This window comes from Schistocerca nitens, chromosome 4, assembly GCF_023898315.1.
Source record: "Schistocerca nitens isolate TAMUIC-IGC-003100 chromosome 4, iqSchNite1.1, whole genome shotgun sequence".
In the NCBI taxonomy this organism is placed as follows: Eukaryota; Metazoa; Arthropoda; class Insecta; order Orthoptera; family Acrididae; genus Schistocerca; species Schistocerca nitens.
In genome coordinates, this window is record NC_064617.1 from 870,438,962 (window position 1) to 870,456,414 (window position 17,453).

The 17,453-nt window shown below is 43.7% G+C and overlaps 1 protein-coding gene across 1 annotated transcript in view; it reads right to left on the minus strand.

The window, feature by feature from the left end:
• The window catches only part of LOC126251913 (galactoside alpha-(1,2)-fucosyltransferase 2-like), a 291,016-nt gene that overhangs the window by 149,700 nt on the left and 123,863 nt on the right, over positions 1–17,453 (minus strand). Inside the window, exons 2-3 of the mRNA XM_049952645.1 lie at positions 15,455–15,605; positions 11,514–11,842 (exon numbers count right to left, since the gene is read on the minus strand). Coding sequence (XP_049808602.1) covers positions 11,514–11,842; positions 15,455–15,604 — 479 coding nt within the window. The 5' untranslated portion in view covers position 15,605. The remainder of the gene's footprint in view (positions 1–11,513; positions 11,843–15,454; positions 15,606–17,453) is intronic.

Here is a 17,453-nt window from a genome sequence, read left to right on the forward strand (position 1 = left end):
CATTTTGACTCACCAGATGGCAGGGCGATAATAGCTTGCAAAATGGTGACTATATCAACAGAAAGCAATTTTTGTGTTGCAGTATGTGTGAACAGAATCTGTGCATTCTGAAGACAGTACAAGATAGAGCCACTGACCGAACAAAGTATTCTGCGATAGCATCGACAGTTCAAGGACACAAACTGCCTCCGTTAAAGGAAAAGCTCTGGGCCACCACCTGCCAAAGAGTAAACGGTGGAGAGGGCACGAGATGTATTCCGTCGTAGCCCAAACGAATCGACGTGGCGAGCAAGTCGCGAACTGGGCATTCCTCAGGCAACTGTGTGCGAGATTCTGTGGAAGCGATTACGTCAGGAACCGTATCGCGCACAACTGCTGCAACGTTTACGGCCGAACGACCGCACCATTAGATTCGAATTTTAGGAACGTTCCTAGAAAGCAATGGAAGATGACGTGTTCAGTGGTGAGGTGATGTTCTGCCTAAACGGTAAAGTGAATCGTCACGGCGTCCTCACAGGGAGAACGGAAAATCCCAGTGTTACAGTGGAGATTGAAAGAGGTCCTCCAAAGGCGAATGTCTTCTGTACTGTGTCATGTAGCAACGTTTAAGAACCCTACTTCTTCCCTGGGAAACCTTTCACGGATATGATGCACCTACACATGTTACAAGAGTGGTTGCAATGCACACTTCATATTCCAACAAGACGGAGCTCTGCCTCATTGACATAGAGAACTGCATCGCCATATGAGCAATGAACTTCCGAACAGGTAGTCCGCAAGGTCTCCCAACCTCACAGTTTGTTTTCTTCATTGGGGATAAGTGAAAGGCAATGTGTACGTTCCACCTTTTCCGACAATATTGCTTGAACTTCAAGATCGTATCACTGTTGGGCTGGGGAACATTGACAGGTATATACTCGAAAGTGTATGGACTGACCTTAGTAGTAGAACAAAGAGAGCACCACCCCACATTGCATTGTTGGCAAATTTATTCAAAATGGCGTATTCAAGATGGCAGCGATACTGTGGCAATGTCGCAATGACGTCATGGTGGGAAGTTCAAATTTTGGCAGGAAAATAGGTCAATTGGGCTACCTCCACTAAAATAACCCCCTCCCCTGGAAAATGGCGGGAAGTTAACATTCCAGCACGACAATGCAACACATCAAGGATACCTCGACTAACCTAAGAAAATGGTGGGAAAATAGGTCACTTGGGCTACCTCCACTAAACTAACTCATCCGACTGCCACCTCTTCCTAGGAATTGGCGGAAAAAGGACTGAGCCTATGCTGGACAGGATGGACATAAGTCTATTTTCAGTTTAGAGGCAGTACCACCATCAAGTGTGTTAACCACGAGGTCTGGAGTCCAACTGACCTAGTACACAGTACCATCACCAGAGGGCACTGTCGTCCCTCTCGGGATGTAATCCAAGATGGTGGTCTGGAGGGGAAAATGGTGGGAACAGGACTCAGCCTGCACTGGGCTGCTGGAGAGAGGAAGGAGTGTACTTTATTTATTTTTGGAACCATTTGATTTGGGACAGATTTGACATAGTATATTTATTACACTGATAACACTCACTCTGAGAAAGCAAGTGTTCAAAGACAAGTTGAAGCAGACCACCCATCTCTGGTTGGGATGCCCTCACTCATCCACCACTGTGGCATTAGGACATCTCCAGACCAGTAGCTGTAGGATATCAAAAAATTCCCATAACTTTTCTCTTCTGTAAGACAGTCCTTCGAATTCTGTTTGCGTAATTGTTCTGATTTCCCACTGTCTGTGCTTAGAAGAATGATTCTATGATTAATGGTGTTTTTGCGAGCGTGCACAGACATGATGAAAGCTTTTAGTGGTGAGAACGATTAACGTTTCTGAGATGTATGTTGACCATGAACCATGGACCTTGCCGTTGGTGGGGAGGCTTGCATGCCTCAGTGATACAGATGGCCGTATCGTAGGTGCAACCACAACGGAGGGGTATCTGTTGAGAGGCCAGACAAAGGTGCAGCTCCTGAAGAGGGGCAGCAGCCATTTTAGTAGTTGCAGGGGCAACAGTCTGGATGATTGACTGATCTGGCCTTGTAACGCTAACCAAAACGGCCTTGCTGTGCTGGTACTGTGAACGGCTGAAAGCAAGGGGAAACTACAGCCATAATTTTTCCCGAGGACATGCAGCTTTACTGTATGGTTAAATGATGATGGCGTCCTCTTGGGTACAATATTCCGGAGGTAAAATAGTCCCCCATTCGGATCTCCGGATGGGGACTACTCAAGAGGACGTCATTATCAGGAGAAAGAAAACTGGCATTCTGCAGATCGGAGCGTGGAATGTCAGATCCCTTAATCGGGCAGGTAGGTTAGAAAACTTAAAAAGGGAGATGGATAGGTTAAAGTTAGATATAGTGGGAATTAGTGAAGTTCGGTGGAAGGAGGAACAAGACTTTTGGTCAGGTGAATACAGGGTTATAAATACAAAATCAAATAGGGGTAATGCAGGAGTAGGTTTAATAATGAATAAAAAAATAGGAGTGCAGGTAAGCTACTACAAACAGCATAGTGAACGCATTATTGGGGCCAAGATAGACACGAAGCCCATACCTACTACAGTAGTACAAGTTTATATGCCAACTAGCTCTGCAGATGATGAAGAATTGATGAAATGTATGATGAGATAAAAGAAATTATTCAGGTAGTGAAGGGAGACGAAAATTTAATGGTGATAGGTGACTGGAATTCGAGAGTAGGAAAAGGGAGAGAAGGAAACATAGTAGGTGAATATGGATTCGGGGAAAGAAATGAAAGAGGAAGCCATCTGGTAGAATTTTACATAGAGCACAACTTAATCATAGCTAACACTTGGTTCAGGAATCATAAAAGAAGGTGGTACACATGGAAGAATCCTGGAAATACCAGAAGGTTCAAATGGTTCAAATGGCTCTGAGCACTATGGGACTTAACTTTTAAGGTCATCAGTCCCCTAGAACTTAGAACTACTTACGCCTAACTAACCTAAGTACATCAAACACATCCATGCCCGAGGCAGGATTCGAACCTGCGACCGTAGCGGCCGCGCGGTTCCAGACTGTAGCGCCTAGAACCGCTTGACCACCCCAGCCGGCTACTAGAAGGTATCAGATAGATTATATAATGGTAAGACAGAGATTTAGGAAACAGGTTTTAAATTGTAAGACATTTCCAGGGGCAGATGTGGACACTGACCACAATCTATTGGTTATGAACTGTAGATTAAAACTGACGAAACTGCAAAAAGGTGGGAATTTAAGGAGATGGGACCTGGACAAACTGATTAAACCAGAGGTTGTACAGAGTTTCAGGGAGAGCATAAGGGAACAATTGTCACAAATGGGGGAAAGAAATACAGTAGAAGAAGAGTGGGTAGCTCTAAGGGATGAAGTAGTGAAGGCAGCAGAGAATCAAGTAGGTAAAAAGACGAGGGCTAGTAGAAATCCTTGGGTAACAGAAGAAATATTGAATTTAATTGATGAAAGGAGAAAATATAAAAATGCAGTAAATGAAGCAGGCAAAAAGGAATATAAACGTCTCAAAAATGAGATCGACAGGAAGTGCAAAATGGCTAAGCAGGGATGGCTAGAGGACAAATGTAAGGATGTAGAGACTTATCTCACTAGGGGTAAGATAGATAATGCCTACAGGAAAATTAAAGAGACCTTTGGGGAAAAGAGAACCACTTGTATGAATATCAAGAGCTCAGATGGAAACCCAGTTCTAAGCAAAGAAGGGAAAGCAGAAAGGTGGAAAGAGTATATAGAGGGTCTGTACAATGGCGACGTACTTCAGGACAATATTCTGGAAATAGAAGAGAATGTAGATGAAGACGAAATGGGAGATACGATACTGCGTGAAGAGTTTGACAGAGCACTGAAAGACCTGAGTCGAAACAAGGCCCCATGAGTAGAAAACATTCCATTAGAACTACTGACGGCCTTGGGAGAGCCAGTCCTGACAAAACTCTACCATCTGGTGAGCAAAATGTATGAGACAGGCGAATTACCCTCAGACTTCAAGAAGAATATAATAATTCCAATCTCAAAGAAAGCAGGTGTTGACAGATGTGATAATTACCGAACAATCAGTTTAATAAGCCACAGCTGCAAAATACTAACGCGAATTCTTTACAGACGAATGGAAAAACTAGTAGAAGCCGACTTCGGGGAAGATCAGTTTGGATTCCGTAGAAATGTTGGAACACGTGAGGCAATACTGACCTTACGACTTGTCTTAGAAGAAAGATTAAGGAAGGGCAAACTTACATTTCTAGCATTTGTAGACTTAGAGAAAGCTTTTGACAATGTTGACTGGAATACTCTCTTTCAAATTCTGAAAGTGGCAGGGGTAAAATACGGGGAGCGAAAGGCTATTTACAATTTGTACAGAAACCAGATGGCAGTTATAAGAATCGAAGGACATGAAAGGGAAGCAGCGATTGGGAAGGGAGTGAGACAGGGTTGTAGCCTCTCCCCGATGGTATTCAATCTGTATATCGAGCAAGTAATAAAGGAAACAAAAGAAAAATTCGGAGTAGGTATTAAAATCCATGAAGAAGAAATAAAAACTGTGAGGTTCGCCGATGACATTTTAATTCTGTCAGAGACAGCAAAGGACTTGGAAGAGCAGTTGGACGGAATGGACAGTGTCTTGAAAGGAGGATAAAAGATGAACATCAACAGAAGCAAAACGAGGATAATGGAATGTAGTCGAATTAAGTCTGGTGATGCTGAGGGAATTAGATTTGGAAATGAGACACTTAAAGTAGTAAAGGAGTTTTGCTATTTGTGAAGCAAAATAACTGATGATGGTCGAAGTAGAGAGGATATAAAATGTAGACTGGCAATGGCAAGGAAAGCGTTTCTGAAGAAGAGAAATTTGTTAACATCGAATATAGATTTAAGTGTCAGGAAGTCTTTTCTGAAAGTATTTGTATGGAGTGTAGCAATGTATGGAAGTGAAACATGGACGATAAATAGTTTGGACAAGAAGAGAATAGAAGCTTTCGAAATGTGGTGCTACAGAAGAATGCTGAAGATTAGATGGGTAGATCACATAACTAACGAGGAGGTATTGAATAGAATTGGGGAGAAGAGGAGTTTGTGGCACAACTTGACTAGAAGAAGGGACCGGTTTTTAGGACATGTTCTGAGGCATCAAGGGATTACAAATTTAGCATTAGAGGGCAGCGTGGACGCTAAAAATCTTATAGATGAATACACTAAGCAGATTCAGAAGGATGTAGGTTGCAGTAAATACTGGGAGATGAAGAAGCTTGCACAGGATAGAGTAGCATGGAGAGCTGCATCAAACCAGTCTCAGGACTGAAGACCACAACAACAACAACATGTTGGCAGCAGGACGAACATTTTGCGGCGATGCATCAGCCACGCTAGGCAAGTAAGCATGCGTGCAAGGCAAGACGCAGCTTGCATGTCGGTTAGGATCGCTAGGAACAATGCACCCTCTGCTATTCTAGGAAGCATTGGAACAGATTTCTATAGCACGACCTGTGATGTCACTAACCACAGGTTGAGAGGTATTGCCCCAGCAGCCAGAGGATGACTTGGTTCTTATTTACATAGAGATGTGATGTCAGTACAACACTCGAAGAATTCTAACTGTATATCCGAAAATAGACGTGACTTTCACCTGCTGGCTGTAGGTGATAGTGGCGTGAGGGCGGTTGCTCGCACTCCAGCGTTCATCACTCCGCAGCAACCGTGGTGCCTCCCGACTCCTGGCAGCGTGTGCGGCGTTGTCGACGTCGACGTCGCGTGTCGGTTATGGGGATGTGTTATTTAGTAGCGATCTTTTGTTTAAACTATATTCCATCGATTTCCCCTACCAGTATGATGCCGGGAGTTAATAAACTACCCCATACATGTGAATGATATCGATTTAACCCTTTCGTGGTTGATGGGTCATATATGTCCCACTAACTTTGAGCGCCAGTTCGAGTGTCGGGATATATGTTACCCAGCTCTGCACGGTGCTGCCATCTAGGGACGACTATACTGAACCTAAGAAAAAGATCGGGACTGCACTGCAAAGCAATAGAGAAGCGGTGACTACTTTTGTTGACTGGCGTGTATATATGGCCGCTGCAACGCCACTTATTTGTGTCATTCTTCAGTTTTCATCATTTCTCACTTTCCAGCGATGTCTGAAGTAAGTAATTCATCTTATTATTAACTTAATAATCATTTTTTAGTACAAATACAGTGTGGAATGTACTTCTCAGCGACTGTACTATCCTATAATCGAAATAAAATTAGTGGGACACATGTGTCCCAGTAGACATTATTTGTAAAGATTAGCAAGACAATTGATTAATGGCTATTCATCCAGGAAAAAGAGGGGATCAATGCCCACTTTCTTCCCAGCAAAGAGAGGAGTCTCTAGTGTGCCAGATGACTTCCGGCCCGTGAACGTAGGCGAACATGTACCGAAAGACAGTGGCACTAGGAAGCGATGCAGATTCTGCAGCACAAACTCTAAAGAGAAGAGAACAAAAGTTGTTTGCACTGCTTGTGGTGTACCACTCTGTGCCACACCATGTTTGTCCAAGTTTCATGGCATGTAAAGTTTTGTAAGTATTGATCATGTATCATGAAAACTTAAATGTAATGAATATTTTTTACACTTGCTCTACACAAATAAAAAGATTATATGCATGTAGAATTTGTAGTTATTTTATTCTCGGCAAAATCCTGTTTATGGCTAAAAAAATAAAATTACAAAATCAGTCAGTCAGCAGAAAAGGTATCTTGCGTTGGTTCATGGGACATGTGTGTCCCACTTCCTGTTGTGAAAAAATGGAGAACTTAAAAAATATTTTGGTGGTGACAATAAAATAATGGGACTGAAAAGAAACTGTTATCACCTAAATATTTTAAAAATCTGTAAAAAATGAATTTTATCCATGAAAGGGTTAATTAATTTGTATAAATTTTTTATATCAACATGGTGTTAGCGGTACATAACGGGAGGGTGTGGGTGGTTGTCTGACATGGAGCAGAGGAGCAGGTTAGGTGCAGACCACTAGGTTAATTTGCATAATTTTTATGTAAAATGCAGTACAATAGTTTAAGAGGGTGGGGGTGGGTGACAGAGAAGAGTGCGCCAGAAATGGCGTTCAAAAGTGTGTGAAATTCGAAAAGTGTACAAGAAAATGGTGGGAGGACATAACTAATAATTTAATATGGTATCAAAGGGGGTAATATAGTTTAAGGTTATGGAGGTGACATGTAAATCCAGTTAACAGAACAATAGGTTAAGTGCTGACAAATGGCCAAACATTTGGTTAAGGCACCCAGAGTGCAGTGCCAAACATTAGGTTATGCAACATGTTTGCCCCATTAAATTACTTCTTACGAGATCTACATCTTTCCAAACAGCTGAGAATGAAGAGGAATAGATTTCCAACCTCTGCAAACTGAATTGTTTATAGATAAACAATATGTCCTTGAATTTCCTGTTATGAGACCCTTCCTCTCTACCACAGGGCCACCATTTTCCATATAATTCATACATTGCTTTGAATCCCATAAATTGTTTAAATGAAAATATTCCATACATTGTTTAAATTATTTAAACAATATTCCATACACTACAATCGAATTCCCTCCAAATGACCAATCAACTGAGTCTTTTCCCACCAACTTCTGGGAGGGAGGGTGTGATGAGTCTTTTTCCCACCAATTTCTAGGAGGGAGGGTGGCAGGTGAGGTGGTTTACCAGAAGGGGAGAGGTTAATTAACTGATCAATTTAATTAAATAGTCAATCAAATTGATAAGAGTGAGAAGGGCTATTCCAATAACTCAGACCTGAAAGTGTACCTGTAGCAGCGAGGGGGGAGGTTTCTTGAGGGGGGAGGGGAGTGGAGGGGGTGCAGAAACAATAGGATAAATGCCTGTCAATCAAAAGAAAGGATCCTTTTAGTAGAACAATAGGTTAAGGAGCTGTCAATCAAAGGAGAACAATAGGTTACGTACCTGTCAATTAAAGGAGAATGATAGGTTAAGTACCTGTGAATCAAAGGTTTGCCCCTGAGTGCATACCTGCCTGTGATGTAGGCAACCTACACTAACAAAATGCACCAGAGCAGACCTTGTTCCCCTACTGACAACAGTCCCATGCATGTCTGCAGGGGACTGTTCAAGCTGGCCGGCCAGAGTGGCCGAGCGGTTCTAGGCGCTACAGTCTGGAACTGCGTGACCGCTATGGTCGCAGGTTCGAATCCTGCCTCGGGCATGGATGTGTGTGATGTTCTTAGGTTAGTTAGGTTTAAGTAGTTCTAAGTTCTAGGGGACTGATGGCCTCAGAAGTTAAGTCCCATAGTGCTCAAAGCCATTTGAGCTGGTGGAGGCTCTGTAAAGGTGTGGGGCATGTGCAGTTGGAGTGATATGAGACCCCTGATATGTCTAGATACGACTTTGGCATGTGACACATAGGTACGCATCCCATCTAGTCACCTGCATCCATTCATGTCCATTGCGCATTCTGACAGACTTGAGCAATTCCAGTAGGACAATGCGACACCCCACACGTCCAGAGTTGCCACAGAGTAGCTCCAGGAACGCTCTTCTAAGTTTAAACACTTACAGACATGAATATTATTTGCATATCTGGGATGCCTCGCAATGTGCTGCTCAGAAGAGATCTCTACCCCCTCGTACTCTTACAGATTGACAGCCCTGCAGGATTCATGGTGTCAGTTCCCTCCAGCACTACATCAGACATTAGTCGAGTCCATACTACGTCGTGTTGCGGCACCTCAGTGTGCTCCCGGGGGCGCTACACGATATTATTCAGACATACCTGTTTTTTGGCTCTTCAGTGTAAAATACTGTGTTGGTGTGGGCAGCTTTATGTCGGACATACTGTGAGTTCTATTAAACAGCGTTGTCTAGAACGAGAGAGATATTTTCTCCTTGAGTACCATGAGAAATCAGTGGTAGCAGATTACTCTCTAGAAAATGGAAATCGTATTACACTCGGCGAAACGCCTGTAATTACACGGACAAATACTAGTAGGTTCTGAGGTTGAGTAATAATAGAAGCGATCGAGATAACAATTTATGACATCATCCTCAGTAAAGGTGGCTTTCAGCAGCTAAGCACGGCGGAAGATTGAAGCGATCGCAGCGAGCGACAACGGATACATTGCTGTATATGGCGTTGGATCGAGCACCAGTGACGTCACAGAAGGCAGTGCAGCTGTATAGAAACCAAAAGACAATCGACAATGGCCGAGGAGTACTCTGCTAGAAGCTCGTGGATATTGAACCACTTGACGCCGCTGGCAGCTCGAGAGTATTTTATCAAAATAATATTCAATTGTAATAGTTGAGAAGTAATTGTTCTTACTGAGAAAGTAAACAAGCGTAATTATTGAGAAAGGATGCTTGCATTTTTACAGACATAATAAAAGGAAAAGAAACAGATCATGAGTAGGGTATACTTCCAGAGACCTTAAAACTCCCAGTCGATGAGCGTGGTGGACTATGAGTAATGTGAGTGTTCTCTATACTCTTCTCAATCTGGCCAGGCAGCTCAAGGTCATTTGTCCCGCTCTCCCCACCTCACGCGACCATCCCTCCACAGTAGCTTTTGCACTCTCTCCCAGTGCAGTAACCATGCCTTCTGCAGTTATGCAACAAAAGTGCGTGAGTGAATCTATGCGTTTACATTCAAACTGTGCATGATGATGAGCCTGAGAGGTATTAGGCGCCAGTCTAAGGACACTGGGCATAATGTGTTTAATTTCTTCAAAGCGCTGGAAAGCTGCCAAGGAATAGGTTTGTGGTTTTTTGAGAGATAGCATGTCAGGTCTCGGCAAGAATAGTGCAACGTATCTGTGAGGAATCCAATAAAAGTATAATCGAAAATGAAGATGACCTAGGGCAAAGTAAAAAACATTGCACACCAAAAACCTGTCGTAGGGTTGGATTATTTCCAGAAAGACGTAATCCATTGCTCAGATCACGAATTTTATGATAATAGTGAATACCCAACACTTAAAAAACTATTATCTGGCAGGATTCTAACAGAAACTGTGGTCTAAAGGTCCTTTTAGGTAAAGGACCATGTCTGATAATCTGCCATGTCCGATCGGCCAAATACCTTTTTATAGAGGAGCGGAATTGGTGTTTCAGTCTAAAAGCAGTGCTGATTATCATCAAGAGATGAATAATGTAGTATTTGGGGAATGGTTCACCGATCTCCTTCAAAGCCTGGAAGAAGGGTGTGTGATAGTCATGAACAATGCAAACTATCGTTCCATGGTTAACGAAAAAATTCCCAACACAAATTCCAATAAAGCTGACATTTTGGAATGTCTGCAGAGCAAAAGCATACCCCATGATCCCACACACATGATGGGCGAATTGATTTCCTTGTTAGGCATCGCAGCTGCATTTGTAGGCGGTATGAGCTTGATGAGCCATTGCCTTGCCGCTTTGGTAACACCGGTTCCCGTCAGAACAGCGAAGTTAAGTGCTGCCGGGCTGGGCTAGCACTTGGATGGGTGACCATCCAGTCTGCCGAGTGCTGTTGGCAAGCTAGGTGCACTCATCCCTTGTGAGGCAAACTGAGGAGCTACTTGATTGAAAGTAGCGGCTCCGGTCTCGGAAACTGACATACGGCCAGGAAAGAGGTGTACTGACCACATGCCCCTCCATATCTGCATCCAGTGACGCCTGTGGACTGAGGATGATGACACGGTGGCCGGTCTGTACCGTTGGGCCTTCATAGCCTGTTCGGGAGAAGTTATGAGTCTGATGATCTAGCTGCAGAACTGGGACTTGAAGTAATATGGCTTCCTGTCAGTATAATCTCATTGAACTGATATGGGCTAAGATAAAGTGAGAAGTAGCAGACAAGAATTGTGCATTGAAATATGGAGAAGAGAGAAAATTATTGAAGGACGCCATTAAACACGAAACAACAGAAGATTGGCAGAAATGTATTGCCCGTGTGGAGCGACTGCAGGAAGAAGAATTCGTGAAGGAAGAACTTCGAGATGAATGCAATCAGAAGATTGTAATAAGTCTACATGAAGACAGTGACCACAGTTGCAGTGACTACACAGTGAAGATGATGTCTGCCTGCTATGATTTCCATTGATAGGTTAAATTTAAACTTTTCCTTTTCTTTCCCTTTATTAATATGCGAAACAAAGTTCACTAAAATGTAATGAATTAATTCTACACACCGACGATGCTTATTCTTGTTGGTACCTTGCTTATGCACCAAAAGCTGTTGACTGTACCGTGTTCTTGCAAGGAAGTAGAGGGGAGCGTATAGAGTGGGCAAAAAGGTACGTGACCTTGAGCTGCCTGGTCAGAGTGAAAAGAGTATAGTTTACACAAGAGGTGAACTCACGAGGGATACATTGTAGTCCCTACACTTGAGGCAAGCCTTATAAATAGCTGTGAACCACACTGTATAGGAAGGCACTTTATTTCACGTACTTGAAAATGAGCGGCAAGTGTTTGCTCCTCAGGTGGCTCAGTGTCTTCTCTACAGATTCCCACGTCAGGAGCTGGTGCTTCGGGTCGTCCAGGAACCCCTCCTCTGTGTGGTTTCCTTCACATGGCGGCTGCTGCAAAACTCGGCCCAGCGGTTCTGCACTGAGGTTGTGGAAGATGGCGGACAGTGGCTCGAGGATCCTGGCAGGCATGGCCAGCCGTAGGTGGTGCCGGTTCGCCAAAATGGCGGAGCACGCATACTCCACCAGCAGGTTCCCCAGTCTGCCACCAGGCTGCGCTGTCACCACACCGTCCATGCAGGCTCCTGTTTCCTATAATACATAAAGCATAAGATGTTAAACATGACATATTACTGCAATTATGGTTGCCTGTAAATGGTGATGACACTGGCCATATGTACACTGATCAGCAAGAACAGTAAGACCACCTACATAATAGTGAGTATGTCCGCATCATGGGCACGAATAGTAGCAGCGATGAATCGTGGCATGGAAGCAATGATGCCTTGGTAGGTCACTATAGGGAGTTGGCACCATATCTGCACACACTAGCTGCCCAATTTCCATAAATATGGGAGAGGGAGGCGATCAGCTCTTGAATACACATTCAGTCACAACCCAGATGTGGCGAGTTGTGGGGCCAGCACATCAATTGTAACTCACCACTGTGACATGACACATTATCTTGTCAGAACATACCATTGGCATCAGAAAACATAATCGTCATGAAGGGGTGTACGTGGTCTGCAACCTCTGTACAATACTCGTCGATCATCGTGGCCCCTTATGCAAGGCCTACTGGACCCGTGGATGCCCACGTGAATGTTCCCCAGAGCATAATGGAGCCGCTGCCAGCTTGTCTCCGTCCTGCTGTACGGATGTTGAGGAACTGTCACCTTGGAAGACGACGAATTCGCGTCCTCCTATCGTCGTCATGAAAAAGCATCGGGATTCATCTGACCAAGCAACGCCCTGCCACTGCACCAACATCCAGTGTCTATGATCACGTGCCCATTTCAGTCGTAGTTGCCGATGTTGTGGTGTGGCACATGCATGGGTCGTCAGAATGAAAATTAAGGAGATTGTAAAGTGTTAAACGACAGAGTTATTAATTCCAAGAAAGGGGCCATTTAGATACTTCTACCTACACCTAGGGCAGTTGATAGCAGATGTTCCATTTGGCGGTCCGCTGCACCCCTATATAAATACAGCTAGAGATGCAATACGAGGAGACGCTTTGCACCAAGATATCAAATTGTCCACGTCAGTCAAATGCCCACGTATGTTGTGCCTCGGATGACGTCGCAGCTGGGTAGTGTTGAATGCGTTTTCGGTAAAAGTAGGAAGTGAACTCGCAAGTACTGTGCACCATCTTTGATTTCACGGGAGTACCTTTTAGTGTGTCGCCCGTTATGTTGACAAAACCACGTGGCAAGTGGCGAGATTATTTTCCACTTTTAAGGCGAGCAATTAACTTTTGGTGGTTAGAAGTCAGGGCGATAGACCAATTTATTTGGAACTTCCCATAGAGATCACCTCTGAACCGTTAATAGTGCTGTTTTCGATAGGGATATTAGTTACAATGTTAAGACTTATATTTTGTGCAAGTGAACGTTTACAGAATATATCAATCAGGTAAAACTCAAAAATTTTATTTATAGTCATAGCTGACGATCCCGCTGAGAAAATAGCAATATAGTATTTCAGTAAACACAAAGAGTAATGGGGACTTGCAGACTGGAAATTATGATCAGTATGTTCTCCATCGCATTTTGGCTGACGGCGAAAATAATTTTCAGGCACTTGTAGATGGCGAAGGTACGTGGAAAGCACGCACAGACTCTTAGTCTTTTCATAATGACATAACAAAGTAACGATCATTTGATTGTTACCCGCCGCCCGACAGTGTGTTAACATATTAGGGAATAACTTCCGTGGCGCTAGATTGAGTTCGAGAAGGGTAAAGAACGTACGGGAGAAAAGCGTTTGGAGCACATCCAACAAATAATTGAGGATGTTCGGCGTAGGTGCTGCTCTGATTGACGAGATTTGCGTAGGACAGGTAGCCGTTGTGAGACACTTCAAATCAGTCACAGGACTGGTGAAAAAAGGTTTAAAAAATAAAGGGTACTCAACCTTTTGAACACAAATAGATACGAGAAGGAACTTCAAAAATGGTTCAAATGGCTCTGAGCGCTTAACATCTATGGTCATCAGTTCCCTAGAACTTAGAACTACTTAAACCTAACTAACCTAAGGACGTCACACAACACCCAGTCATCACGAGGCAGAGAATATCCCTGACCCCGCCGGGAATCGAACCCGGGACCCCGTGCTCGGGAAGCGAGAACGCTACTGCGAGACCACGAGCTGCGGACGAGAAGGAACTGAATTTATACTATGCAGAATAAGGACTGCTTGTTATCTTCCTTTTTTGTCTGCTTGCTACCGATTTAGAAGCTCAAAGAGTTCCTCTTTGAGTGCTTTAGGTTAGCAATCGATGACTAGCACCACAAGTATATCCGGTATCTTTAATGCAGCATCCACGACTCACTGAGTCGTGTGGTGACTACGCCATACGATTCTGGATTACATTAATCGGATCTACAGGGGATAGGCAAAATAATGTGAACACCTGTACTTACTTGGGAATGGTTTATTAACAAGGGGTTGGACCTCCATTTTCCCGTAATACAGCTGCAATTCTTCTTGGAATACTGGCATATAATGAATAACTGTATAGTCTCCAATAGAATGTTAGGCCACTCTTCGATCAGAGCCTTTTCTGACTCCTGTAGCGAAAAGGGAGGCGGATATCTGTTCCGGAGTCTACGCTCCGATACCGATCACAAGGGTTGGATAATTTTCGAGTCTGTGGGCTATGCTGGCCATGGAAGTCGCTGCAGTTCAGTTGCAGGCTCCTCATACCGCGATTGTACTGTCCTGACTACGTGAATGGGTGCATTATCGTCCTGAAATATGGGATTATTGTTGGGAAACAACATTTCCATCATATGGTGCGCCTGATCATCTAAAATATTTACATAAACTTTGGCAGTAATGATGTGACTAGCAGTATACCATCATATGGCTGCCCACACTATCACACATCCACCTCCACGCTTAACAGGTGGAATGAAGCAATCAGGATTGTAGGCTTCGTTTAGCGTTCTCCAGGCGTAAACCCGCCCCGATGTTGGAAATAACGGAAACCTTGACTCGTCGGACCATATGTCATGTTTCCACTGATCATCCGTCCAGGATTTATGCTCCTGACACCATGTCTTACGCTTCTTTGCGTTGTTTGTCGCCACTTATCGTTTCGGTGTAGCAGTCCGTCCATAAACATTCGCTTTATGGAGTTCTCGGCGAACAGTGTCGACAGATACAGTCTCGAAGATGGATATTGAGCTCTGAAGTCACTTTATCCGCCATGGTTTTGTGTTGTTTTGGCACAATTCGTGTCAGCATAAGACTATCTCTGTCATTATTACTATTACGTTTACACGATGGTGTCTTTCCATGTTTTGTGTAGGCTGTCACGACTGTTGAAACAGTTGCTCTTGAAACATTCAATAAGTTGGCCGTCTTGATTACTGATGCTGCAGCTAATGGGGTCCCCACAATCTGCGCTCTTTGGAACTCAGTTAGGTCTTTCATTGCACGTCGATCTCGGCTTCTAAATGCGGATACGAAGTGTGCACTACTCGTAAACAACCTGCACTGTTGCCTAGTCCGTACTGAACAAGCACAGTCGAGCACGACACGTGCCTTACCTGCGTTGTTGATCGGTAAACACAACCATCCCATTACTAACACTGTTCACATTATTTTGCCCATCCCCTTTCAAACGGCTCTAAGCACTATGTTTAATAGCTGACGCTAATATTTGCAGAAGTATGGAAGCAACATAAAGGAACTGACCTTTATTTGTGGCGACCTGACGAACGCAGTGATGGTCTGTGCGGTGTCTCCTAAATTGTAGCTGACGATCAACAGTAGCAGCAGAGGTATCAAGACGGCTGGCACGCGCCACCAACCTTGGCGAATATATGACGTGGTCGGTGGCGGCATCCTGCAAGGAGACAAGGAAAATCCTGCATCGCTGGTCTGGCAAGCTCCAAGTGGATGGATACCTGTCTCCAAATTGTTACGAAGCACCAGGTGTTCAGACGTGCGTACCATGTTGACTGGTGTGATGAGCATTGCTGGTTGTTAAAATTGCAACACCATAATTGAAAGCGACTAACGAAACTACTTATTGTGCGTGCGCAGAACAGTAGCAAGAATACATGGTTAGATTTGAACGGGATTTGGGGATATATACAGTTCTGTACATAAAACTGTCACCTGTAGCAACAAGAATGACTGTAGCTCGGTTAGGAATCGACTCCAAATGTGCCTTGACGACAGATACGGGTACGTCATTCCATGTAGCTTCGACACTGTGCCAGAGTTCGACAGTCATAATGACTGACGTAATGTGAGTGTTAGTCTCTACACTACCCGTGACCAGATGCCTTTAGTGGATGTAAGATCTGCAGAATATGCAGGCCAGGCCAGATGTCGGCCACACTCTGTATCGAGATAGGTCGGGGCAGCACGGGCAGCATGCTGAAACATATAATAGTTCACCTAGGCCGACCATTCATACACCTTCTTTAATCCCTCTGATAAATCAATTATTCAAAATGACAGTCACAATCGCATTATTTATTTTGCCGCCAATCGGTTTCAACCCGCGATGGGGTCATCTTCAGGGCAATTTACACTGTAAAGTTATAATATTAGTAAGTAATCATGTACGTAATCTACTAGCAATTAGACAAAGTTACATAAATAAACAGATTTTTATACCCATTTGGTCGCTCGCTGGAGTCGTCACCCTGCCTGTGTACGGTTGGTAACTATGCATAGTTGGCTCTCTGCATGAGCTTAAATAACGGCCAACAACACGTGGGCAGACGGTAAACGCACCTCCACGGTGACCAACGGTAGTTATATGTTCAAGCAAGAAATCGTAAATTTTAAAGTTTGTTCCAGTTGTAATATAAAACATGATAAATAATAATAGTAAATATAGCTAATTAGACTTCGAGAAATTTACAATTATTTAAAATTCAGGTAACTGTTGTCCCATTCATTTTTCACATAATTTGTGGATAGAGCAGAACCCCCTATCTTTTGTGGTAGGGACGCCGTTGGCATGGGCGATAGTATATATCAAGCGCCCTCTAGCCTGTGTGGTTGGGACTCTGTCGTCATGGTAGCCGCTTCGTATGAGTCGTCTGCTGTAATACCAACTTTGTGTGGCGTTCGAAGTTATGGTAACAGCGTACCATAATCATTCCTCCACCATGTTTTTGTCAATCCATGTGCTCTTCTGCTGCTGCTATATTTATTATTATTATGTATTATGTTTTATATTACAACTGGAACAAACTTTAAAATTTACGATTTTTTGCTTAAGCATGTAACTACCATTGGTCACCGTGGAGGGCGTTTACCGTCTGCCCACGTGTTGTTGGCCGTTATTTAAGTTCATGCAGAGAACCAACCGTGCATACATCTACATCTACATCTACATGATTACTCCGCAATTCACATTTAAGTGCTTGGCACAGGATTCATCGAACCACAATCATACTATCTCCCTACCATTCCACTCCCGAACAGCGCGCGGGAAAAACGAACACCTAAACCTTTCTGTTCGAGCTCTGATTACTCTTATTTTATTTTGGTGATCATTCCTACCTATGTAGGTTGGACTCAACAAAATATTTTCGCGTTCGGAAGAGAAAGTTTCGTAAATAGATGTCGCCGCTACGAAAAACGTCTTTGCTTTAATGACTTCCATCCCAACTCGCGTATCATATCTGCCACACTCTCTCCCCTATTACGTGATAATACAAAACGAGCTGCC